The 27,400-nt window shown below is 35.5% G+C and overlaps 2 protein-coding genes across 6 annotated transcripts in view; one reads left to right on the top strand and one right to left on the bottom strand.

Annotated features, from left to right (window-relative positions):
• RPS6KB1 (ribosomal protein S6 kinase B1) overlaps window positions 1–10,906 on the top strand; it is a 31,761-nt gene extending 20,855 nt beyond the window's left edge. For all 3 annotated transcript variants that reach the window (XM_051994121.1, XM_051994120.1, XM_051994122.1), the window contains exons 8-15: window positions 516–606; window positions 793–883; window positions 1,395–1,502; window positions 1,846–1,908; window positions 2,057–2,134; window positions 4,220–4,327; window positions 6,464–6,576; window positions 6,972–10,906. In XM_051994121.1, coding sequence (XP_051850081.1) covers window positions 516–606; window positions 793–883; window positions 1,395–1,502; window positions 1,846–1,908; window positions 2,057–2,134; window positions 4,220–4,327; window positions 6,464–6,576; window positions 6,972–7,209 — 890 coding nt within the window. In that variant the 3' untranslated portion in view covers window positions 7,210–10,906. The remainder of the gene's footprint in view (window positions 1–515; window positions 607–792; window positions 884–1,394; window positions 1,503–1,845; window positions 1,909–2,056; window positions 2,135–4,219; window positions 4,328–6,463; window positions 6,577–6,971) is intronic.
• RNFT1 (ring finger protein, transmembrane 1) lies at window positions 501–27,072 on the bottom strand. 3 transcript variants are annotated; one of them, XM_051994129.1, is made up of 9 exons: window positions 26,578–27,068; window positions 24,259–24,719; window positions 23,927–24,003; window positions 22,310–22,410; window positions 21,444–21,597; window positions 19,946–20,107; window positions 19,116–19,181; window positions 16,009–16,110; window positions 501–585 (listed from the first exon to the last, which is right to left on the bottom strand). In XM_051994129.1, the coding sequence occupies exons 2-9, from the start codon at window positions 24,662–24,664 to the stop codon at window positions 559–561; spliced, it is 1,095 nt and encodes a 364-aa protein (XP_051850089.1). In that variant the 5' UTR covers window positions 24,665–24,719; window positions 26,578–27,068; the 3' UTR covers window positions 501–558. The 3 variants fall into 3 exon arrangements, with proteins under 3 accessions (XP_051850089.1, XP_051850088.1, XP_051850087.1); XM_051994128.1 differs by lacking the exon at window positions 501–585 and adding an exon at window positions 4,219–4,351 and having other exon boundaries at window positions 26,578–27,072; XM_051994127.1 differs by lacking the exon at window positions 501–585 and adding an exon at window positions 15,107–15,463 and having other exon boundaries at window positions 26,578–27,060.
• Window positions 27,073–27,400: the final 328 nt, after the last annotated feature.

Below are 27,400 nucleotides of genomic sequence, written 5' to 3'. Positions count from 1 at the left end.
CACTGATAAGCCGATGACTAACGCTAAATCTGTTTACTGCCTTAGGTAAGGCTTTTTTGTCATAATTTTTTGCATACAATTATTGCATTTCTGCATGAGAGGCTGGAAATCTGCTTCAGTCTTTATATGTAAACTAGATCCCTAGAGCCATAACTAATTAACAAAAATTATCTTCAACCTAGGATGGTCTCTTCAATGGATATAATATACTTTAGGTGAGCTCATAAGGGAGACATGCATGGACATCTACTCCTTCCTAACCTATTATTCCTTGCTTCCACTTCGGTAGTAGAAAATGTTGGCTTCCCTATCTCATATTTTGACATTCCAATTTTATGAGAATATGTAAGATTGAGTTAAATTCATAATACTTTTTACTGGATGTTTAAAAGTTAAAAGATAAGAAAAAGTTAAACGTAAGATTCATCTAAACAGATTGTTTTTGTGTGTTTGTTTTCTCTTTTACACATACTTACAGTTCTCAGAATAATCCTGCTTATCATTTTTCATTTCAGGTCATGTGAAATTGACGGACTTTGGACTATGCAAAGAATCCATTCATGATGGAACAGTCACACACACGTTCTGTGGAACAATAGAATACATGTGAGCTGCATGTTGAAAGCAATATAACTGTGGTCTGGGGGTAATAGCTAAATTTTTCTTGCTTTAAGTAACAGTTCACATTGTTAGTGGAATTATTTCAGATATAGTTTTCTTTTTAATGCTAACTAACTTAAAGGATGTCCTATCAAGTGTCCTTAGGTGGATTCTTTTTTTTTTTTGTCATAGGGCTCCTGAAATCTTGATGAGAAGTGGTCATAATCGTGCTGTGGATTGGTGGAGTTTGGGGGCATTAATGTATGACATGCTGACTGGAGCAGTAGGTGCACAGTTAAAGACTGCATGCTTTTCAACTTATGGCGGGTAGTTGTTGAATCAGTGATGGGGGAGCAAGCATACTGTTTAGAGTATGTAGTATGGTTTTAAGTTGTTTTCAAAGCAAGGGCTCAGAGATACTAGAAGCAAACTTTGTATTTATAGAGCCCTTTATAGTTTTTAAAGTTCTTTTTCTTTCCTTATTTGATTCTGAGAGCAACTCTGAAACTTATAGGGACAAATGAAGAAACAGGCAAAGAACTAAAGTGATTTGTCCAAAATTGCCTAGCAAGTTAATGATAAAGGCTGGGCCAAGAAATCTAAATCTGCTTAATTTAGTAACCTTTAAGCTTTTGCTTGGCATCTTTAAAATCTCCATATATTTAGCACTCAGCTTATTTTTCAGCATGAAAACTGTTGTTTTGGAACATAAGTTTGTGAAACTATTTTTTAAAATCCCCTTTTTAATTGTTTTTTGTTTGTTTTTTACTCTGATCTTCTCTTTCTCCTTTCAGCCTCCATTTACTGGGGAGAACAGAAAAAAGACAATTGACAAAATCCTAAAATGTAAACTTAATTTGCCTCCCTACCTCACACAAGAAGCCAGAGATCTGCTTAAAAAGGTAAGTTTTCTTCAAATATATACAAATATACATACTTACACAAATATAAACACAAAATATATGTAGTTGGCTAGAGATAGACAAGTAGGATTAAACTTTAATCCATTTTAGTTGGTATGTAATCGATATTTTAAGAAATGAAATAGTTATGGACATTGGTCTAATAACCATGCTTTTCTGGAAGGTAAAATACATATTTGATCAGAAATTTTTCTTTTTTTTCCCCCAATAATATCCCCAAGAAATTACTGAAAAATAGATACTATAATTTTAATAACTATGAACAAGTGTTCTTAAGAGTTAACTGTTTTAAATCATTCACCTTTTTTTTTTCCTCTCAAAGCTGCTAAAAAGAAATGCTGCTTCACGTCTTGGAGCTGGTCCTGGTGATGCTGGAGAAGTTCAGGTGAGAACTGGGACACTGGATTCTCATCAACTACTTTATGGAAGATGCATTTTTAGTTTAAAGTGATGAATGTAGAAATGTTGACTATGCTTGGAAGACTAAATCATAGTGAATTTATTGGACTTGGTCAATTATTTCTCTGTTTTAGGCTCATCCTTTCTTCAGACACATTAACTGGGAAGAACTTCTGGCTCGGAAGGTGGAGCCCCCTTTTAAACCTCTTTTGGTATGTATAAAAAATACTTGGGAGAATCTGGCCCCCATTGTTGAGAATGATGCATTTCCAAATTAAGAACTATTGTCACTTTCTAGTTATTCTGTAATTAACTCTAGACAAACTTGTCTTATTCTTACCTCTCTTGGGAAATGTCATTTTGTAAAGTATTAAAGAACTATTGCCACAAGTGAATGCTTTCATATGTGTGAGATGAATACTGCTTAGAAACTTTGTGACCAATTCAGAATACTGGAAATTTTTACCTTGTTTTTCAAAGCTTTTTTTTAGTTTTAATAATTGACAGTCTTAACTCCTCAAATAAAGTAACAAACAGGTGAATTAGTGTTCATCAGAGTTTTTCCTGTTGCTATTTCCTTTAATCTAGAAATTGGTTAGAATTCCAAGATACAGTATCAATTGGCCTATTTTAAATGAATCACTTTGAATTTTTTGTCCACAAGAAAATTTTGTCTCCTAGTAAGAATCACATTAGATGTACTTGGGAGTGAGTAAGTTTACTTACTCAAAGCAGATTCTGTATTTTATTACTTGGGAAGTTTAAAGGCAGATGAAGATGAACAGGAAGTCAAGAGAATAATGAATTCTAGATCTTGTTCTGCCACAAATTGCTCAAGTGACTTTGGCGAGTCACTTTGAATTTTGGCTTTCTCATCTGTCAAATGACAGATTTGGACTAAAAAATGTTTTTACCTCTACTGGTCTTTGATATGTGTAATGACTATCCCCAGGGCAACAATTCTTGAGATTAATATCAATAGTAATCTAAATTGTGATTTAGCATGAGCTCTAGCCCACAAGCTGAACATCTCAAATTGGATGTCATATGGCCCTCTGAAACTCAACAATTCATTGTTTTATTTCTTCAAACTTTTGTTACTATAGAGGACAGCACTGAGATCTCATTCATCCAAGCTCACAACCTTGATGTAGTCTTCTGTTCCTCTCTCACATTTATTTCACATATCCAGTCCATTGCCTTTCTCCACTCAAAGAACCACCACTCTAATTGAGCCCTCATCAATCTCTTACCTGGATTATTGCCATAACTTCTTAGTCACCGTTCCCTCAATCTTCCCTCACATTAAACTATCCTCAACTGAACCATTAAAGTGATTTTTCTAAAGGACAGGTCTAGGCATGTTAGCTCTTTACTTACTAAACTCCAATGGCTCCTTTCCATCTCCAGCATCAAATCTAAAAGCATGTTTGGTTTTTTTCAAACACTTCACTCCTTAGTCTCTATCTAACTTTGTTTTATTTCTCTTTTGTCCCCATTCAGTTATTGTGATCCAACAATACTGGTCTTCTTAAATGTCGATAAAACACTGTGCTCCTATCTCCTTATTCCATGCCTTTTCGTTGACTCCCCTTTATGTCTATAATGTTCTACCTCCTCACCTTTGCCTTCTGGTTTTCCTGGCTTCCTTCAAGACAGTGCAAATCTCATCTTCTGCTGGAGGCTTTTCCTGGTAGTGATCCTCACCCCATCCCCTTTCTCCCCCACACTCACTTCTCTTTTATCTTCCCTAAGAGAAAAAGAATATCTGTTTTATTAGTGATGTTAATAGTTTTGGCCTCTTTTCAACCCCATTGTTTAAGTCTTAAGTACTCAGGAAATGAGTTAATGAATGCTTGTTAACTGACTTTAATAAATTAAGGTGATTCTCATAACTTTTTTAAAGACAGGAAACTTATTGAGCACCTGTCATGTGTAAAATACTATATTTAGGTTATGGGGATACAAAGATAGAAAAACAAAACAGTTCTTTTGTCTTCAAGGAGCAGACATTCTATTGGAATATGATATACATGGTTCTAAAAAGTGTCAACTATTTAATAGGTCTTTTTTTTTTTTTTTTTTTTTTTACAGTTTTTTAAAGCACATTTAAAACATTTTGTAGATTTTCATTCTTGGTACTCATACTTCCATTTTCAGTATCAATATCTGTTAAGAGCCATCACATCCTAGAATTTTATTAAAGCCAAAACATCAGTATAAGCCTCATTTATAAGTTTCACAGATGGATACAAAATTTTTTGAAATAGCCTATTTACCATTTTATTTTTATAAAGCAATCTGAAGAGGATGTGAGCCAGTTTGATTCAAAGTTTACACGTCAGACACCTGTTGACAGCCCAGATGACTCAACTCTCAGTGAAAGTGCCAACCAGGTCTTTCTGGTAAGATAAGATTTTCATGCATCTCTGGGAAATGAAAAGATAACAGTGCCCCTCAACAAAAAAAGTCAATTTGGGGTGGTTTTCTTTCTTGTTTTATAGCTCATTTAAGTCATTTAAGAGATTCTTTTTAGAAAATTTCCCCATAACAGTGCATTTGAACTCCAAAAAGTGGTCCTTAATCCAATACCATACATAGCAGATGTGAGAGTTTAGAAAAACCATTGTTGCCAGCAGCATGCTTTTCACAGCTAACCTATCACCTTACTTCTACCTAGAGAGTAGGTAAGGAGTAGAAAATATTATTTTATAGCTTCCCAATTATGGGTTGGGGATAAGGGATAGTAATCTTTAGAGAAAAAGGGATGATTAAAATCCCCAATATATAATATTTTAATACCAGAAACAGTTTGTAATTGTATCCTTTTATTTGCTAAAGGATTTTGACGTTTTTGAAGATCTGAAATAAGTTAACCGTATTTTAACTTGTCATTTTTTCTTAACTTAAACCATATTTTAACTACATTTATCCATTATCTAGGGGGGGATGAGGGGGTAAGGAATAAAAACCATGAGATTAGAAAAGGTTTTTAAAAATTAGTTCTAGGTCTGGTGTAGTCCTGAACTCTTTAAATTTTACCAAAAGTATCATTGAATAAAAGGATATGTTTTAGGAAATTAATATCTTTTTTCTTTTATTTGCTACAAAAAAATGAAAGTGCTTCATTTTCTCCTCAGAAATTGATTTAGCCAAAGAACTTTTCCCTTCAGTGATGCAGAACAGCGTTTCAACTAGGGTAGTAATTCCCATCAGTAAACAACATCTGGAAGTATTTTATTTAAGGATGGAAGAAATCAAAAGTGGTAAAAGTGAATTTCACATAGGTTATATTAGTCTCTGGCTGAGGTCTTTATTTCCTCTTCAGTAGTAAAATTTAAAATTACTGCATTCAGTCCATTTCAATGGAAATTTATTATTGTATTGCCTAGCTGTCATTACACTTGTACTTGATATTAATGGACCAAATCTTTTAAAGTTTGTTATATTGCCCTTGGACCTTTGTGCCTAAAGTGTTCCTCTTACTTATCCAGAGGTCAGCCTTCGAGCAATCTCAAGCCTCTGGGACACAGCCCCAAACCTGGAAGTATGAGGAAAAAGGCCTTTGAGCTCCAGAAGTAGTGGTCGCAAAGCACTTCCACTAAAAACCGTCATGTATTTTGTCTTACTATTAGTAAGACCTTATGATATTTATCACACAATTCTCAACCAGCTTGATTATCTGGTTTCCCAGCCTACAGCAGATTAGAAGCAGCAATTTAGAAGTGGGATGGAGGTGGGGCTGTTAACTGCTGTCTCAGTGTGCCTGCCTGAGAAGTGACAGTCTGACAGTGAGGTAAGAGACAGAAAAACTAAAAAGAAGACACAGACTCTGTATTATTATGTACTACAACAATAACTGTTCATAGTGATGGCTTGAAGTCATCAAGAAAAAACTAAATTGTGTTTGTCCTCGGGTTTAAGAAGGCAGGCAGGTGTACAACCACCAAATTTTAGCAAGATTTCCATTTAAATTATTTTTAGTTTTGGCACTTGAATGGATATGTTTCACTTAAATCTAGAAAACTTCATTTATGTGAAACTTCATTCTTTTATGATGCCAGATGAAGCATATGCATGTAATATGTGACCCAGGGCTTAAAAGTCAGAACATTGTTGATGTCTTTGACTTGCCCATAAGAAATTTTGTATATTGGTTTAAATTCCTATTTAAAAAAACGAGTAGAAACATATTGTTTACATCTGTCTCTATGCGTAACCATGTTGTACAGTACATGTTTTCTTTGCTTTTCTGCCCTTTGAGGTACAAAAGGGTTTTTGCTTTTGGTATATAAGAAACCTGTTTTCAGTAGAAATCTGTTTTCCTGAGGCATGTGTTTAGGGAGAGGTCTGGGAGGAGGTTGGCGAGTATGAAAATAGGATTGGGTGGGAGAGTATATGTATAGACTGATGATTTTGATGCACTTATGTTTGGTATGTCATTAAATAATTAAGTTTTTAAATTACATGTAATATGTATACATATGTATATATATACATATATATACATATTATCACAGGCCTATTGATGTGTTTTTCAGGGTTTTACCTATGTGGCTCCATCTGTACTTGAAAGTGTGAAAGAAAAATTTTCATTTGAACCAAAAATCCGATCACCTCGAAGATTCATTGGCAGCCCTCGGACACCTGTCAGGTATCTGTCAACATAGTACAGCTTTTTTCTCTATAGGAGAGGTGGATGAGCTTTCCCATTCTCATTCTAATATTAGCTGACAGTTGTCAAGCTTTAAAGTTTGCAAGCTTCTCATTTTCTTCTGTGTCTTTTCACTCAGTTGATTTAGTGCAACATTTTCTGTTCATCCTATTGTACAATTGGTAGAAGATAGGTGATATATTTGCTGCTGCTGCATAAAAGCTACTTTTGCTATATAGTCTCTCAAAAGGAATAGCCTTAATCTTATTTTCTACATGTGATGTTAATATATAAAACAATGAAATGAAGGTCCTTGAATACCATCTTATTTATTTTAATGTAAATTATTTATCTTTGAGACAGCTACTAAGTGCTATTTCTACTTTGTCTTAAAGCCCAGTCAAATTTTCTCCTGGGGATTTCTGGGGAAGAGGTGCTTCAGCCAGTGCAGCAACTACTCAGACACCTGTGGATTATCCCATGGAGACGAGTGGAATTGAACAAATGGATGTGACGGTGAGTGGAGAGGCATCAGCACCACTTCCAATTCGACAGCCTAACTCTGGGCCATACAAAAAACAAGCTTTTCCTATGATTTCTAAACGGCCAGAACACTTGCGTATGAATCTATGACAGCAACATTTTCAACAAATTTCAGGCAAAAAACAATGGGACGTGAACATCCTACAAACTGAAATATGAGGGCTCAATGGGTGACAGACAGCCTCAAAGGGCCAGTGTCATATTGCACAGGACAGTTTGGAAAGAGGAACAACAAACATGGGTGTTTCTTTTCTTTTCTTTTCTTTTTTTTAAATCAATCAATGGTGCAAAAAGACTAAAGAAAAATAGTATTGCCGAATTATAGGCACATCAGTTAACTGATTCCCAGTGACATCTTCTCACCTTATCAAGGATTTTCATGTTGATGGCTTCAAACTGACAGTATTAAGGGTAGGATGTTGCCTCAGAATCACTGTTGTCATGCTTGTGTCAAGAAAGGCTAACTCTTTCATTGGGCAAAGTATAAAATGCCTATACTTGCAAATGAGGACAAATTAGCATGCAAGCTTGGTCAAACTTTTTTCCAGCAGTGTGGAATCAAAGATAAGAGATACAATTTAACAATTGATGTTTTACGTGCAAAAACTTAATGAATCTTTTTTTTATATAAATATATATTTTTCAAATAGATTTTTGATTCAGCTCATTATGGAAAAGCATCCCAAACTTTAAAATGCAAAATGATTGGTGTGAAGAAAGCCAGACTACTTCTGTTTCTTCTTTTGGTGAAATAATAAAATGGTAAATGAATCATTGTTAACTACAGCTTTGGCTCGTTGGAGGGATTGGGGGCGAGCTTAAACTTTCCTCATAATCCTAGGAGAAAATAATGGATCCATGCAGTCATTTCCACTGGCAGTATTCCTATATTCTAAACTTAACTGGAAGCTATGGGATAGATATAAACTCTATGCCTTGTATTTTATCCTTATCCTGGGCCTGCATTTCACTGGAAAAAAAAAATCACCATCTAGTCTTATACCAATATTTGGTTCAAAACACTAAATGTGGTTAGTCTGTGGTGCCCTAAAGAAAGTCTGGATAAAAATATGGGCAGGCAGAATCAGGGAAGATGGGACTGGGGATACTTTGGGGAAAGAATCTGCTCTCCGGTTTTTAGGTAATCTCATTACATCTTAACTGGTAAGATCTTAAATTTTTATTTCTTTTACTGTGTATGGTGTTTACCCTCCATTTCCATTTTTCCTCAACAGTTTAAAAAGGATGGAAAAAAGTATACTTTTTTTTCCTGTGTTGGGGCTTAAGCATTTTCTGATTGTAAAAGTGTTAGATGGCCTTTTTGATGAATGTCTTCCACAGTAAAGAGACCTTAGTGACTTAATTTAGTAAATATGTTACAAAGACACTGGTTTTTTAAATTGTCATAAATTCTGTACTTACAGGTACAAAGGATAAAAATAAAGGTAACTTTACCTTACTTAAATGTCCTGCCTTAAAGAAAGCATTTCCATGATTTTAGTTGGTTTCATGAAAGGGTTAATATCAGCAAAGCTTTATAAGAGTGTGTGCTCAGGTGCATACTGATGTAACAGATGATCCATGCAAGTGCAGTTTTGTCTTGTCGCTCTTTTGTCATGTCTTGTCATTATTAGTTCATGACTGTGCAAAGTCAACTTATATTTTACAACCATAAGAATTTTTTTTAATACACTGCTCACGCCAAACCTTTTTGAGCCATAGGATCCAAGCCATAAAATTCTTTATGCATATTGAATCCAGTTGGTAAAAGACAAGATTTGCTTTAAATTCAGTAAATAAAAGTGAAATCCTGCCACTGTAGCCAAAAGTGGATTTAGAAGTAATTTTTTTTTTCTACTTGTGGCAGTAACTGAAATGATTGTTAAATGTTCCACTTTGAAAATGCTTTTTTGGATCTGGGGGAAAAAGTTTTTTCTTTAAATTTTTTTGTATTACAGCAGGTATTTTTGAGAACTTCCCAGTATTGCTCGATGGATAGTTGTTCAGGACAGAAATTAAACTTCAATGACAACATCTTTTGTTTTTTTGGTTTATTTGTGGCATTTGGCAAAAATGTAGAACTCGGTGATGGTCATGTCTATTGGCAAAGGGTAGTTTTATTATGAACATTTGACATTCTATTGCTTGTATCCAAGCGTGTGAAGATACTGTCAATGTACTTGACCAAATTCCAGTAATGTTCTTCCACCAAAAGTCTCCTTCAGTCCTACTAAGAACATTTGCACTGTGATTGGCTAGCTATACATCCTATTCATAATATATCTTTTAAAAATTAGTATGAGTGTCACAAATAACAATCTTTTTTTTCCTGGTCACACAAGTAGTGTTAACTGTATACCCACATACTTAGTGTGTGTGATAGTTTGGTGTGTGTGTGTGTGTGTGTGTGTGTATGTTATCTCCAGCTTAATGGCCATTAAAAATGAACTTGACTTCCATGCTGTCACATGCTAAGAAATCATACTTTTCATGATGATATCCCTGACATGACTGTGAAAACATGGTGTCACAGACAGCAAGCACACACCTATGCAATATGGCTTATTCTATTCAATTCAACAAACATCCATTTAAACATTTGTTGAATTGAATCCTATATTTATTTGTAAAAATTCAAATGTAGTTTAAAGTCTAGAGTCATTACTAGTCTTAAATTTTCTAGGAGAAACTTCAATCTAGTCTATGATTATTTCAGGTAAGTGCTAGTATGTAGAGCTTAATCTAGTGCTTTCTTTTAGTCACTTAAAATTTTATTTTAAAAAGGCAACTATAGAATTTTTTTATACAAGTTTTTTTTTTTTTAAACCACAATGTAATCACTGAGCTTCATGCGCTGATTTGATTTTATAGGATTTATAGTGTCATAGCTTTATTAATCTCAGCAGTTTACAAAACCCACTTTATGTAAAGTATTAAATCTTTAATCTGTACCAGAATTTTTTAGAAAAAAATTACTGAGATTTTTAGAAAGTATCCCATTCCCTTCCCTTTCTAATTACTGCAATTAATCTGATTTAATCCTTATAAATTGTTGGTGTCTTCTCCCCTTACCCCCAATTCTATTTTTTGATGTAGACATACCTGGGATAAGATGCATGTTTGATATGCCACAATGTCAACTTTTATTAAATTCTAGGTAATATATGGTTATATCTTGAAAGGAATTCGCATACAGAAAGGTGGTGAAGCTAGAGACTTCATATTAATAAAGGACACAGTATTTAGGGGAATTTCTAGTTATGTGGTCACTAGTTAAAATTTATTTATATAGCCCTAAGGGTTATTTATGAAGGATTAGCTCTTTGATGTCAATATTTAAAATAGTGAATTTTTTACTTAAATTCAAGAAGTGATGGGAGGTGGGAAAGTGTGGTGAATCATTGAAGTCCAAATCTCCTTTTCTATTAGTTGTATCACTAGCAGTCTGGAAAAAGACAAATATATACAAAAAGTATTTGGATCCATATGTCTCTTGTTGGGAAAGAGTATGCAGAACTGTTCATTTGTTTTAAAGGGATATGGTTGTTACATCTAAGGGGGATGGTTCACCTATGTTGTGTTTGGTTTTTACAATGGTTCTTTTTTCTGCTATCCCAAGTTGGCTTTGCATCCATCTACCAGAATAAATTATTCAGCTGCCTTATTAGGAGTGGTATGAGGGGAACACCTTTTCTGCTTTTCATCTTGTATTTAGTTTACTGTAATAAAATATACTTTATTTCAGAATGAATGATGTAAATAGCAATTAAATGCAAATTTGAATGAACATGAACTAGAAGTCATTTTATTTATTGTCCTAAATCTAGTTAGAAATAATTAGGATGTATTCAATTTGGACAAATATGGTTAATATTTATGGTTAAGCCAGTCTTATGCATGTATGAATTGTTCAAATTAGACAACTGGCTTTTCTATCAAAAAAAGGCAACTATTATTAAAATTATGGTTCCAATTGCTAACCAATCGATATAAACAGTGCTATTTGAAAGTTAATTGTGCGCTGGTTGATAGGTTTGATTGTCACGCTAAGAAAGCCAATGCTTAAGTACAGTAATATTCAGAAAGTTTTGAATTTTAAGCTTAATAGATCCAGAGCTGCAACCAACCTCAGAGGACATATATACAAACTTATAGCTATAAAAACTAAGGTTCAACCAAGTTCTGACTTTGCCCAAAGTCACACAAGTAGTAAACATTAGAGGTGGGATTTGAAACCGGGTCCCCTAAGGTCAGTACTTTTTCCTATTTTTCTGTTCATCTCCCTACTGCAGTTGACATGTGTGAACAAATTATTGATGGAAGGTAGGCAGATCTCTAAAAAAAAAAAAATGACATGTCTTATACAGTTAGATCAGTCACAAAGTGCTATTTAAAGTGCATGTGTGTGCATTAAATGTTTCTATGAGGGTTCTAACTTGGGAAGCCAAGGAATAAATCTCCACTTTCTGGAAGGTTTGCAACAGCAAGCACACTACACCCTGTTCTTGAAAGGACTACTACAGTAGGGCAGGATATTATTCCTACTACTTTTTACAAAGGACTTTTGCTTTTCCTTAAGCCATTTTTAAGGACTAGAATGAAGTGTCAGCTAAAAGACTTTTTTTGTTGTTATCAGTGATAGTGGTGATATTTTGGCTGGCATTTGAAAAGAGAAGAAATGAATGAAGAGAGAGGGGAAAGATTTAAACTACTTGCAGACAAAGAACAAACTGACTTGAAAAACAAAAACTCTTACTCCCTTCTCCACTTATCCCTCCTTTTTATTAGACTCTGAAAATACTTAGGAGTTAAATCATTGGGACAAAACAAAATGGCTGACACAAAATAGACACGAATGCCTACAATGATGACATATTTACACAATTAAAATAGAAGGTAAAATAAGATTTATGAAAAGTCCAAAGTGGTAAGAAAAGTTATGAGGAAGATAATCCTTTTGAGCTAGAAGAGAAGATTTAATTTCTTTAGATAATCTGGAAGTCATTCAAGATAAAGTTAAAAATAAGATAGGTAGGAAATGAGACCCTGAGGAGACAAATCACAGCTAGAGAGAAGAAAGTTCATGAGCTCATCTAGGGGTTATACATAGGATCATCCTGCAGAGGGAGACTTCTATGTATGACAGTGGTTTTTAAAACTTTGCTTTTAGTAGTTCTCAGATTGACATTGCACCTTTTTGTGAAATAGTGGGTTCCCCTCCCCTCCCTTCATAATGCATGTGTTGAGAGAAGACAAAGTAGGCTTTGTTTCAGGGAATGTGCTCCAGTTCTTCTGCACCTTCAACATCTCCTAAGGTTAGCACAAGAGTGCCTCTACTAGGGTATTTTCGGCCCAGACCCATGTTCTACCCATTCTCTTTTGACGTTATTCTTAGCTATAGAAGTATAGATGTATGGGAGAAAAGTAAAACTTCAAACTAGAAATAGGTATAGGTATGACTTGTTGGGAACTCATACAGAGTAGAAATGACTTGGGAGTCTAGATGCATTATGGGTGCTGTAGTGATGCGTTTTAACCAGGAAAAGTTAAGACAACATTAAATCATGTGCTGTTCAAGTTTTTTAGTCCCAAACTGGCTTCAAATTCAAATATTTATTAGTTACCTGTGTAATAGCATTGAGCTACCCACATCCTACACAATTTATATAAGGCACAATTCCTGCCCTCAAAGAGCTTACAATCTGAGACAAATAACTATAACATAAAACAATATACAAGTGGAAAGGTAGCACAAAATATGAATTCCACTGGAGAAAAAAATTGCTGAAGGAAGAGGGCAGTAGTGGTGCTAATAAGGCGTTATTTGAGGTATAAATAGTAATCTTATAAAGAGAGATGGCATTCCAAGAAGAAATTGAGAAATGGAACAACAGTAACCCCCCCCCCCCAACTGTTGATGCAGATCTTCCTGCTTATAATTAGTCTATCATACAATCCATCCCAGAATTTCTTAACTTTTTAGTGTTAAGAAATTTTTAGTGTCACAGCCCTTCTGGAACTTTAATCATACTGTTTTTAAATGAATAAAATATATAGTATTACAAAGGAAACATTATGTTGAAAAACAGTTAGCAAAATGTTCTTTAAAATGTATTCATGAATCTCAGATTAATAACCTGTGATCAAGAGGGCTGCTAGGCAGTGCAGTGGATGGAGCACTGGCCCTGGAGTCAGGTTGACCTGAGTTCAAATCAGGTTTCTGACACTTACTAGCAGTGTGACCCTGGACAAGTCACTAAATCCCAATTGCTTCTCTTCACCCCACTTCCTCCCCACCAAAGAATCTGTGATCTAGGTGATATATAGCCCAATCTAATTTTACTTTGCAATTTTCTCTACACTTCTTTTTATTAGGGCTACCCATAGCAATTTGTGGGTCAAATTAAGGGAGTTTGCAGAGGAATATTAGCTCTTAAACTGGCAGGTGTAATGCTTTAGCAGGCAGAACAAAGATCCCTCTACCCTACCAACCTTAGCAAACTCTTTGGGGGAACTATAGGAAGAAAGGAAGTTCCTCTGCCCAGTTAAGGCATACTGCAAATTTAAAAGGCACCATGGGTGCAAACTCTAATTAAATAGCAATTAGAACACAATTTCAACAAACTTTCAAGGGAAGATTTCATCCCATGCCCTAATAAGCTTTTAAGAACTGACAGAAAATTGACTTAAAAGCCAACCCTGGAAAAATACATTAAGTACAAATATATCCCTTGAAATACAGTGATGCAATATGATGTGCTACTTTTACAGAAATCACAAAACAACTCATGAATTTGTAGCAGCAAAAATGGAAAATTCTTCTAATTTTTATAAAACTTAAACCAAAAGGAAAATGATTTGATACAAAATCTGAACTTTTTGACAAGTCTGTTCTGCATAAAAATTCTCATACTAAGTTCTTTAATCGAGTTTTCTTCCAAGAATGAAAATATAATTCTGAGAATTAGCTTACTAATATAAGGTGACAACTTTTCCGTTTATCTAGCACTGACTCATTTGATAATACTTCAATACCATTTCCTCAGGGAAGTAAAGGGACTAAATATGCTTTTTTCTCATATGTAAACCAAATTTAAGTCAAAGGAAATATAAGCTTTTGTGTAACTAAAAAATAAGTTACAAAATAATAGCCCAGAGCTGAACAGTAACTAATAATGGAAGAAAGCCTGATTTTTCAAGGGCACAGTAGCTCCAAAGTGAACTACAGGAACAGTGCTTTAAAAAAAAAAAAAAAAAAGTGGATAGAAAGAAGAGTAAAACAAATTAAATTATTTTGTGGCTTTAAAAATATGTAATGAATCCTTTCAGATTCAGGGTAAATTTTTGGAGTTTGCTCTTGGTGTAATAGTCATCATCAACAAATTATATTGTTAACTATTCAAGGTCAGTACCACTAGATAAAAGCAAAATAATACACACCTAAGTTGACAGCAGCATGCTTGTATAAAGTCTACCAAAAAAATTTTAAATTTCATTTATTCTCATTGATTGATAGTCAAACTGACAGTTAACAATACAAGTCAAAATGTACCTTCCTTAGTCAGTTCCTTTGACTTGGAAAATCTGATTTAGACAAAATATAGTATTTAGAATTTTACATTTTAAAAATATAAATTTTATAAAATATTTTATAGGTATTGTTATTCTTAAAAGCCAACATAGGAAAAATACACTGAAATATCTTATGGGAGCATAAGAATTCTAGGAATAATTGAGAACTGGGTTTCTAAAAGTTAATGCTCTCTAAAAAAGGTAGAATTGTTTTATATATATGTACCTAAAACCATGGAAAAATAAAATTTTGAATTCTGGCAGGAAAAAATGCCTGAGTTCCTCAACAAACTACTACTAGTTTTCCAACTACCTACTGAAAACAATTTATCATTACACACATCTTTAAGTATACACAGATGAAAGTGATGTTTGAACAACACTGAACTAGAAGAAAAGTCAAAATAACACAGGGTTGCTTTTTACCCATTTAATTCTTAAAATTTCATGTCAGTAGACAGAATTTTCTTTAACTTGTTTCTAATAGTCTAAATGTCTGATTTGGATGCTTAAAAGTTAGTTTTGAACTAAAAAACACTGGAAATCCATTTAAAATTCAATTATAGCAGTACCCACATTACTTAAACATCAAATGAAAACCAGCATCCTATAAACACCAAATAGCAGTTGACAGGATTTAATAAATCTGAAGATGTGATGAAGTGGCTCCATCTTTCCATTTGTTTACATGGTCTGAAATAACAGTTCTGCAAAGTGGACATGTTTTCTCTCTATTGAACCATAACGTGATACACTCTTCACAAAATATATGCTGTAATGGAAGCAAGAACTGACTTTTACATTTAGTAAACATTCTACCTAACATTTTACTATCTAAAACGCCAATTACATTATATAGGATTTTCAGACCGACTTAGATTATATCTTCAATTTAGATATAAATTTGAGACTCTTAGAAATTCTAACTAATCCAATCATACTGTTATATAGGGGCAGATTCAGGAAATAGGTCTCCTGACTGAAAATTTTGTTTACAGCATCAGCCATATGATAGTTTAATTATTCAAATTACAATGCTGTTAGTGGTGGTGATATTTATGCTTTTAAAATTGCACTTTTAGCTCAAATATGGGTATTTTTCAAGACTGCCAAATGAAAAATGTAAGTCAAATCAATTTCAAAATTCTTGGATTTTCTCCCCAGAAATGTCTAGATTGCTTTCATTTTTAGTTCCCCAGATTTAATTTCTATACTATTCTTGCTATTATCTTCATAAACTAAGCACAAGGGGTAGGGTAATGGAGGGGGGATGTCGTGGGAAGGATTTGCATGGTTTTAATAAGCAACTTATAATACCTGGCAGATAAGAAGGATAGGCTTCTGGAATTCAGCCTGACAGATGGAACAAAGATCATCGGCTTCTGAACACTGTCTCTTGGAGGCTGTCACCCCATAACTCTACAAAAACAAGAAATTTTATTGTTATTTTCTGTCATTCATATTCCTTAATTTTTAAGGTTTTTGTCCCTCCATCACTTTCTTCCTAAAACCTATGTGATGTCAAATTTTTAGCAGCCTTTCTAGAGTCAGTTTGGTTTTCTATCTGGAACAAACCTCCAAAGAGTTTATCTAAATGGCAGAAAGCAGTGAAATCATACAATAGAGGGAGCAGGAATCATTACCTTAGTAAGGGGAGATTTTGCAAAGATTTTTTCATATATGAAATTGGAGTCAGGAAGATCTGAGTTTGAATAGCAGAGTGACCCTGGGCAAGTCTGTTGACCTCTATGGGTCTCAGTTTCCTCATCTGCAAAACAGAGATGATAATACCTATCTCACAGCCCTGGTGTGAGCATAAACACATGTTTTGCAAATTTTAAAGTCCTATCTAAGGCAGCTAGCAATTATTACAAAGTAAAAGAATGTTTCATCTTTATACTAGTGGGAGCTAACTGGGAATTAATAAATTTGCAAGAGGCTAATAGCAGGTCTGAAAAGGGGTTATTCAAACCCCTTGAAAAACTTTAAACTGGGTTTCCAGGGCAAATATCTCGGCTAAAGAAACTGAGCAAAATTAAACAGATTAACCTAATCTGACAATGCTCCATACCTACAGTCTTCCATCTCTTCAAAGAGTGAGGCATGCAATTTTCATCTTTTCAGGCACTGTTTTTTATTTTATTTTATTTTATTTTTGCTGAGACAATTGGGGTTAAGTGACTTGCCCAGGGTCACACAGCTAGACAGTGTCTGAGACCAGATTTGAACTCGGGTCCTCCTCACTTCAGGGCTGGTGCTCTATACACTGCATCACCTAGCTGCCCCCAGGCACTGTTTTTTAAAATAGTATTTTACTTTTTCCAAATATATGTAAAGCTAGTTTTCAACATTCATTTTTGCAAGACTGTTAGACAGGTTTTTGTTCCTCCTATCCATACCTTCCTCCTCTCCAAAACAGCAAATAATCTGAGAAAGGTTAAATATGTGCACCTCTTTTAAACATATTTCCATATTTGTCATGTTGTGTAAGAAAAATCCGACCCAAAGAGAAAAAACATGAGGAAAAAAAAAACCCAAAATAAAAAAAAGTGAAAATACTATGCTTCGATCCATCTTTAGCGTCCCTAGTTTTCTCTCTGGATGTAGACAGCATTTACCATCCCAATAGTAATAGAATTGTCAGGTATTGTTTTTTAAGAAGTCAACTACACTATCTCATAAGGTTTATGTAGCTCTTTCACCTAGGTATATATAAGCTTTATCCTTGTTAATGTTAGCACAGAGCTTCCTTGATAAACTTTTGAATACAAGCCTATTTAAAATGCATATGGATTGTAACAATCAACATCTAGTGAAAAATGTTCATCAAAATATTTTTCATTTGAATTTAAATCTTTAATCTGGCTTCCAACTCCATTATTCCACTGAACCTGGTCTCTCCAAAGGTTTCTTAATTGTTAGACACAGGTTCTTTCAAAACTAGCTTGAAATTGTGGTACAACTTTGGAACCTTTATAATAGCCTTTTTTTTTTACTCTTCATCCTTCTTGATCTCTCTGCCTTCAATATTTCAACCTTTCCTCCTGGATAGACTCTTCTCTTTAGGTCTGATGTCCTAGTCTTCTCTCTCCTGATCATCCCCCTGGATGACCACTCCTAGGCCTTCTTTGCTGGATCTTCCCCTAGGACCTGCCCACTGAATTATCTCCTAAAGCTCCTGTTCTTCCTCTCCAGTATGTGGTGTCTCAACAGCTTCCATGAGTTTCATAATCATTTCTTCTATCATTTGTTTCAGAGATAATTTTTCAGATCCATATATCCAGCCTTAACTTCTCTTCTAGTTTCTTATCAGTACATAGTATCTATTAGACATTTCCAAGTTCCTTTCTGTCATTCAGGCCTACAGCTTCAAGTGTTATCCTCAGCTTCTCTCTCACATTCACTCCACATAACTAATCTGATGCCAAGTCTTGTCCTTTTTATCTTTTATCACATCTCTGGCACATAACCATTCAGATAGCTACCAGCTTGGTGTAGGCCCATATAAATTTTTTTTTTTTTGCTGAGGCAATTGGGGTTAAGTGACTTGCCCAGGGTCATATAGCTAGGAAGTGGTAAGTGTCTGAGACCAGATTTGAACTCAGGTCCTCCTGACTTCAGGGCTAGTGCTCAATACACTGCTGCACTACCTAGCTGCCCCTACTTCTTGCCTAGACTGTGGAAACAGCCTTCATTTTAGGTTTCATTGATTCAAATCTTTTCCCTATTCCCATACACTCAGTTGACAAAGTGATTTTCCTAAAACATTGCTTACATAATACACTTCCCTATTCAATAAATTCCAATGGTTCTTACTTTCAGAATCAAATATAAGGTTTTTTGTGTAGCATTTAAAGCTCTTCAGGATCTGATCCCTTCTGACTTGTCTTCTCTTACTTTATTCCTTCCATATACTCTGCAGTCCAGCAATACTAGCCTTTTTGTTGTTCTTGGTACGTAACACGCATCTCCCAATTCCATGCCTTTTCACTGGCATGGAATGTTCTCCATTCTCAACTGTAGTCTAGCAAGAGGCCTTTTTGCTCCCATCCAACCCTTGTGCCTTCCTGAGATTATCAACTATGTTTAGGCATATATCTTATGTGTATAGTTATTTGCATGTTGTCTTCCCCATTAGAACAGAAGCTCCTTGAAGACAGGAAATATGTTTTTGCCTTTCTTACTATCCCTGTGCTTAAGCATTTAATAAATTCTTGCTGACTGCTTAGAAAGAAAACCTTTGTCTACCATAGTCCCAATGACCAAAACGGGGAAAATGCAAACACAATGTGAAATAGAAAACCATTCAGAGACTTCTATACGAAATTATCCATGAGTACCTCTTAGAATATGCTATCAGGAAAACATTTTCTAACACAAAATGCAAGTAATATTTTTCTGTAGCTAGAAAACGGGATACTTACTGGTCGTGTTAAAAATATCCGTAAAGCCCGCCTGAAAGTTCTCAGATGCCCAAAAAAGTCTAGAAGCTGAAATAGTGAATAAGGATAAGTGGACTTGGTACAAAAAGCTATGGTTTTCCAAGCTTTAATGCAATTTTCAATTATGTAATGCTCCTCCACCCTATTCCCTAAATCACCTAATTCAAAGTCTAATAGTTTAAATCCTAGGTCCATTTTCTGGAATATAAAAAATTCCTACCAAAACTTCCTTTAATTCCATATTGAATTGTCTCTCAAATATGATTTCAATTTCATTATAGAGTTAAAACAACTCCTTGCCAAGCTGATATGATCCTACAGGGTCAACTAAAATCACAAATAACAAATCAAATACATAAATGTTCTACCTGCATGCAGGTATATGCATAAGGTACTTCACCTTATACTCTGTCCATCATACCACTATAATCTTGTAGTAGGTAAAAATTAACATAATGTCAAAAACCAATAAGAGAAAAGTGCATGGCCTTATATAGGTCTTAATATTTTTTTTTATTACTTTACCATAGTGGTAGTTCAGATTAAAGTATGGAGCCCTCAAATAAACACTACATAGTAATATCATACATAATTTCTAACTTCTCACACTAATTCAGTTAAACTACTTGCCTTACATTTTTACATTAGAAAAAACAAGTTTAGCAAGGTTAAGTGACTTATTGGCCTATGATTATTTAATCAATAACAGGGTGTGAACCCCAGCTATTGTCTCCATCAATGGTCACTCTCCTGAAATGTTTCTTAATAAGATTTTTAGTAAACTTATAAAAGACAAATTCAGTATTACATACTTTTAGAATGAGGTAGAGTAAACCCAGTAGAATCCCAAGACTCCATCCTGTTACACTGCCTCCTAACTCTCCATAGCTAACAAGATAACGAAACCAAACTGGAATAGGAACAAAAGTTCGATAATACTGGCATAATTCTTCTATGAGCATATACCAATAGCCCTAAAAAAGAAAACAAAAACACATATAAATCCACAGTGAGCTTTAAGTAACTTTATATACACAGCTCTATAAATCATAATAGCCTAAAGGGACTAGAAAGATCACTTAATCTAATCTTCCCCCATTTCTTCAGTCAGGAAATGTGGAATCCCAGAGGGGGTGAAGAAGCTTGTCCATGATCACATGGGCAGTTGAAAAGCAGAACCAGGACCTGAACCACTGGTTCCTACAAATATCAATAACTACTAATAAAATCCAGAGTGATAGCTTACTTAAGAAATTAACAGATATTGTTATACTTCATCTTATAATTCCTTGATTCCCAGATTATGTAGGGAATTCACTTACTTCAAAACAGAATTTTAAGGAAAGGAGTATTAAAGTAAAAATATGTCAATCAGTCTTCAGTGAAAACTAAACAGCTCTACAATATTGTTTTAAGAAGGTATAAAATGTAACTTAATTTTAAAATACAAAGTAATCAAAAAAATTATTAGACAGGAAGACAAACTTATCATTGTCAAATCCTAAATTTCATCATCATAAGACTTCACAGAATCATATTATCTAGAGCTGGAACAGATCACACATTGAAGTCTCCCTCTGACTTACAAATGAGAAAATAAGCTCAGAACTATCTCTTCTAGGACACATTGTACCAGAACCACAATGGAAACCTAGGAATCCAGCCTTCTCTATTGTGTTACTTAGAATAACCCCCCCAAAAAAACTTGTATGATTGTATCGATCATCTAACTTTATTTAAATTTTAGCATGAATATCTCTCACCTGGGAAGTATGTAAAACTGGAATTGTCAATGAACTATTAAGATATGAAAGAAATGAAAAATCCCAGAAAACTTCTCAGTTACTTATTTTTCTGACTTTTACTGAAAAAAAAAAAAAATCAGGTTTTTTTTAAGATTTTTTTTTTTTTTTTTTTTTAGATTTTACTGAAGAATTAGTAAACTATTTACTGGCAACTCTATAGAGAAAGATATCTAAATTCCTCTAAAGTTCAATCTATATTTGACTTTAGGCCTACTGTTCTTCATAATAAATGTATTTATTATACCTCTATGATTTCCTTGGCCTAACATTGTTTGTATTGTCTAAACAAATCCCAGCTAATAGTAGAGAATGGTCAGCCAGAGATGACAACTGCTGCAAGATAATTCACAAAATAGAAACTTAACATATGGATAACTGAGGAAAATGCATTAGAGTTTTCATATCTGATGGTTTTTAATTTTAAAAAAAAAGTTGCAGGAGGACTTTAAATCCAGTCCTTTTAATATTAACATTTTCCCCACATGAATAGAAGATACTTTCTTACCTTGGATTTAAAAGATATCACAAAAGAAGGCACCAACAAAATAAGGCATTTGAAGCCCATGAAGAGGAATTTAAGGATGAAGTCTGTAATTCCCACAATCCAGAGTACCTCCCAGAAGCTCAGAAAATCCAAAGTAGGATTTAAAAAGATCAAGCTACCAAAAGAAATACATCAAGTTATTATTGGGGGGGAAACGTGTTACTCTATTTTCCAAAAAAAAAAAAAAAAAAATTGGCTAAAAACACTTTATATAGAATAATAATTTAAGACAATAAAATTATTTCAAATTTTGATTCAGAAGGATAGTGAATTAAAAATTTAGATTCCTTAACAGAATTTTAAAATAAATTTTTGGTTTCACTTTTTCATATAATCTAGTTTAATTTACCATCTCACAAACCAACCTTCTGAAGTATCTCACACTTTTATGTAAGAATGCAACTAGATTCTACTTTATTAAGTCTGGAACTAAATCTAACAATTCTGTCTTCTACCTCAATTCTACATTGTAACAGAGTACAAACTGCTCTTGGTATGAAGTCTCTAAATCAGGGGTCCTCAAACTTTTTAAATAGGGGGCCAGTTCACTGTCCCTCAGACTGTTGGAGGGCGGGATTATAGTAAAAACAAAAACTTTGTTTTGTGGGCCTTTAAATAAAGAAACTTCATAGCACCCTGGGTGAGGGGGATAATCTTCCTCAGCTGCCGCATCTGGCCCGCCAGGTAGCTTGAGGACCCTTGCAAGTGCTCTCAATTCTATTTGACACTTGGGAAGCAGCCTTTAAGTCTTTGTGGATACCTAAAAGACTAAAGTTTCCAGTAAAAAATACTGACATACATAAAAATGGGACATGTGCTCCAATTACCTGTAATAAAGTGATTGAGACTGAAAGGTGTAATACAAGAGAATGGAAGATCCTGCTAAAAATACCAGTAAGCAAGCACACTGTACCTTTGAGCACCTTTCCTGTAAAATAAAACAAATTTTATGATTTATCACTGAACTTTCCAGAATTTAAATGCGTATGAATAGTTTTAAATTTCATTTTCAGATTTTTGAAGTTATTTTTATGGAATGATTTGCCTTAAGTATAGAGAACATCTGGTTCATTTGTAAGTCACTATAATTTGTAATTTTAGTTCTTAATAAAGTGGTAAAAATTGATTTTAAGACAAATTTTGCAAATACAGATTTTCCTCAAGATAAAAAAAAAAATGTCTTAAAGCCTATTTTCAAGTAGATTAGCTCACATGTAAACAGATTATAAAAGGACTTCTAGCCAAGTACAAAAAAAGTCAAAACAAATTCCACTTGGGGTAAAGTTGCAATTTCTTCAAAAAAGAAGATAATTTTGTTGAACTTAATATTAATATTAATATGTTAATACTTTAATTGAATTTTAAAGTCAACAAAAGTGGTTTTCTAAAGGTCATTTTAAAAATTCATTGTCAATTCAAAAATACTTTACAAATTGTATTGACTCATCTTAAGTTCTTAAAAAGTAATTAGCTTTATTGAGCAAATCACATAGGTGGTTTTTTTTTTTTTTTAAACACTTGGAATTCTCTTTGCCAAACTGAAAAAGGACTAATTTCTGCTTTTGAGTTATAGCTGAAATGTATAGTAGTAAAGTTGCCTTAATGTGAAATCTGGCAAATTAATTCGATTTTTCCAGACATTAATATGAGGATATACTTTTTGAATGTGTCAATTTTCCCACATTCCTTCCAACATTTATTATTTTCCTTTTCTTTCATATTAGCTGATTAAAAACTTTTTATTAAAGCTTTTTATTTTCAATACATAAGCATATAATTTTCAGCATTCACTCTTGCAAAAACTTGTGTTCCAGATTTTCTCTTCCCTTTCCCTTACACCCCCTCCCTTTCCCCTAGAGGGCAAATAATCCAATATATGTTAAACATGTGCACTTCTTCCATACCAATTTTGGGGATGTACTTTCCAAGCAATCATCTACTTTACCAATTATGTTATGATACCCTTACTAGATTTTCTTAACATTGGAAAGGCCAATAAAAGTTCAATATATTTATTTTAAACTCAATTCTACTCTAAAACAGTAAGTAGCATATTTGGCAAATGTTTATAGTTAGTTATATTAGTATAAATATGGTCAAACTGGCTCCCAGAATAGAGGCACTTGTTCACTTAACTCTTTCTGTAAGGTTAGAAAATATCTTTTAAAACCTAAAAATGCTTAATCCATCGAGCATTATTCCTCTATCAGGATTCCAGTCACATACTTTCTTCTCTGATCTGATGAGAAAATGCAACAAAAGGATAAACAAATTATCCATGTAATGTAGTTGAGAATGAAACCTTATGAATGTCACAGTGCATACAGTTATGGTCTGCCAAATTAACATGATCTAATCTTTCCATTTCTCTCGAAAGTTAGCATGAAAATCTAGAGAAATTTGGTATTTTAAAAAAATGTTTAATTGCTGAATATTGTACTTACTCTTAGAAAAACCTGATTTACAATGCTTTTGTTTGCATACATAAAAGTTGTTAGCAGCCCAATTCCAAGAGAAATGCCTGTTAGAAAATAAGTGCCAGTTATTTGGAAGAAAAAAAAAATCAAACAGGAGTTTCAAGATAGCAAAATGAAATGTTCAAACTTCTAAAAAGTAATCAAGCTAGCAGTGGACTATGGAAAGCTAAGACAAATTAAAACAAAATATATCACATTGTAAAGCTAACAAAAATAACTGAAATGAATGTTAAATTATCCAGTAAATAAAATAAATGAAATTAATTCAGCAATTAATTACTTAATAATCACTATTATACCTGTTATATGCTGCATTACAAGTTTGACACACAAAATCAAAATGTATGGAAGACTTTTCTGCAACCAACGGAACAGATAGCGAAACTCAGAGATAGAACTGCTTCCATTTTCTCCGGGATCCATGGTAGCATCATCAGGTTGCCTTGCTTCATTGTGTGAATGACTCCTTACTCGACTGTGTATGCAGCCTTGGGTATTGCTTTGGGAAGCAGATCTTAGGTTTCTAGGGCTCAGACTTTCACCACACTCTCCAGGTACAGAGCTTATCTGGATGTGAATTTCTCCAGGATGATGGCAAGCACCTTCACCAGTCATTCTTACAGAATGGGCACAATGAGAAACTGGGGCAGCCTCACTGCCTCCAGTTCCTGGCAGATTGTGAAGATGACTACAGCTGGTTTGCATGGCCTTGGACTGCTTTTCCTTTGATCCAGATTTATTTGTTTGAGGGTTATATCTCCTAAGAAAATAATTTGAAAAAAAAAACCTTTAAAAATACATCTGGGAAGAGAATTATGATTAAACAGAGAAAATATACTGTCCTTTAGCAATTTTTATTTGCCAGAACCAACAACCACAGCAGGTATTTCAGATTTATATGGCTTTTTACTAGATCCTTATTCTTTATTAAAGATCTAGTACTATAATGTTCTCTTATGTGAATTTCCTACATAAAAATTCTTGTGCAAACATGGAGAAGCAGCTAGGTGGAACAGTAAATAAAGCACCAGGCTTGGAGTCAGGAAGATCTGGATTTAACTGTGGCTTCTGACATTTACTACTGTGTGACCCTAAACAAGTCACTTAAACTTATTTGCTTTCCTACCTCATCTGTAAAGTGAGTTGGAGAAGGAACTGGCAAACCACTCCATCCAGTATTTTTACCAAGAAAATCCCCAAAGAGATAATGAAAAGTCAGGTGACTGAAAATGACTGAACAACAAATGAATCCTACTAAGAGAAGGCAGTAGGTTAATCTCTATTAGGATGGATGCCCAACAAATGTTCACATAAAAGAGAGCTGAATTCTACTAACAACTCAGCTTTTCACTATATTAGTTTTTAGTTTTCAACACCTTGGATTGCTAGTATGTAATACTGGAACAATATCATCTAGAATCTCTTACAAGACCTTTAGGAAGGCAAATGATAAACTACAAAACCCTCTGGAATTTCTTAGGAAAATAATATCTGCCCTTAATTAGCATCATAATGGTGAATACAACCCATAAAAAGGTAAACTTGGTGCCCAGTTTAGTTATAGTTCTACTCCATGAAACTTTCTAGAAGACTGGAGCCAAATAATCTTGCATGATTACCCATAATTAATGCTGCAGTCAACAGCAAAGCACTACTTAATTTTTTTTAAAGAGAAAGCAGCTAAATGACTTCTAAGCCCATAAAACAGCCACTTGTTGACAGTCACGGATTAATTCTGCCAGGTCAACCTTCAGTTTGAAGCGAGTAAAATGACAAATTTGTTACCCTTTTAAAAAATGCAATGACTACATGAGTGGATCCATTGGCATAGGGGAGTCAGACGTGAGTGGAGGTGGGACAGGGGCACCAAATCTTCCTCCTAAGCAGACAAAAAGCCGCCAGGGACCCCGAGGCCCCAGCTGGACAGCTCTATCTCCTCCAGGGTTAGGAAGCTGGGGGTGGGAGAAGGAAATTTCCCTGGCTTTGGCTCCCAACCAGACCCCGCCCCAAATGAAAGGGGAGTCCAGAGCAGAAAGGGAGGTCTCTGCAGGAGTAGGCAGCTCCACTAAGTCAACGACAATTCACCAAGTCCCTACTTTGTGCCAGAAACTATGCTAAAAGCAGAGAATACAAAAAGGCAAAAGACTGTCCTCGCCCTAGAGTTCATAATCTAAAACGGGAGACAATGTGCAAACAACCGTGTGTGTGTGAAGAAGAATGGCACTATAATGAAGGGAAAAGTGGGATTCGCTGCGGCTGAGGCGCTGAGACCCGAAATCGGAGAAACCTGGAGGCAGAGAGAGAGGAAGGACGCGCAGTCCCTGGCACGGGACACAGCGGATGCAAAAGCACGGAATCGGGAGATGAGGATCTGGCGCTCGGAGCCCGAAGGTCGGAGTCAGGATGAAGGAAGCCGTAGGAGCGGAGGGGATGAGGACGGGTTAGAAAGAGCTCAGAAAGCCCAAGTGAGGCTCTTAGATCTGATTCCGAACATTACCAAAGAGCCTCCGGAATCCACAGAGGAGGGGAGGAGGACGCGGATAGTCTTCCCCGGTGAGATCTAGCCAAGAGCATCCGGCACCCCAGTCCCCAGTTCTGTCCGCCTCCCCGGAACTCACCTCTCATGATGAGTCTGACGAGGCCTCGGTGGCGGTGGTGACGGCGGCGGCGGCGGCAGGAGGAGAAGAAAAAGGAGGCACTGCCGCAACGGGCCCGTCACACCAGGCCGTCATCACCGCCGCCCTCCCGCAGCCAACGACTGACACCGGCAGTGCCAGACTTGAAGAGGCGGGGGCGGGGGCGCGCGCGCTCCCGGAACGTAAGGATCGCGCACGCGTCTACGACAGCCACGCTGCGAGACGTCCCAGGAAGGAGGGGCAAGAGGGGGGCGGAGAAAGGGAATGAGGTGGCGGAAATTAGGTGTCCGAGGAAGGAAGGGTTCGGGTGGAGTGGAGACCGGTTTCTCGCTTCATAAACTGTCCCTCCCCCGCAAGCTATTTAAATCAATCAAACAATAAATAACCGCCCCCTCGCGGTAAAAACAGATGCTCTGAGATTCGAATACCAAAGTGGGTCAAGAGGACTGAGCTCGGCCGACTCGTAAACTCGGAGGCGGCGGCAGAGGGAGGGGCTTGTTACTATGGGAGATGCGGCTCCGCGGCGGCAGCTTGCGGTGGTTGCGGTGCGGAGGCCCCAGATAAGCCTGGGACCTGCCGCCCCAGCTCGGACCCGAAGCTCGGGGAAGTTTACTATTTCCTCGGCCCAGAGCTTCCGAACTGAGGCAGCCTAGGAAGTGGAAGTCTCACCCCGTCCCTTCGGGCGGCCCCGGCTCTCGCTTGGGTCCTGGGCACCGCGGGGCTCCTCTAAGTTCGTGCACCCAGGATCGCAAACGAGAATACTATGATAGAGTGAGGGACTGGTCCTAAGGTTTGTTTTCTAGAG

Source organism: Antechinus flavipes, chromosome 4 (genome assembly GCF_016432865.1).
Source record: "Antechinus flavipes isolate AdamAnt ecotype Samford, QLD, Australia chromosome 4, AdamAnt_v2, whole genome shotgun sequence".
Lineage (NCBI taxonomy): Eukaryota > Metazoa > Chordata > Mammalia > Dasyuromorphia > Dasyuridae > Antechinus > Antechinus flavipes.
The sequence above is the reverse complement of the archived record's forward strand: the minus strand, read 5'-3'. Positions and strand labels throughout refer to the sequence as shown.

Excerpts from the sequence above, each read along its gene's own strand:
- RNFT1 (XM_051994127.1), bottom strand. The coding sequence starts at position 24,664 with ATGCAAACCAGCTGTAGTCATCTTCACAATCTGCCAGGAACTGGAGGC. Across the intron at positions 24,004-24,258 it reads TGTAATGCAGCATATAACAG|GCATTTCTCTTGGAATTGGG; the intron begins GTATAATAGTGA and ends ATTTTCTAACAG. Across the intron at positions 19,182-19,945 it reads TACTCTACCTCATTCTAAAA|CTTCTAGACTTTTTTGGGCA; the intron begins GTATGTAATACT and ends TCACTATTTCAG.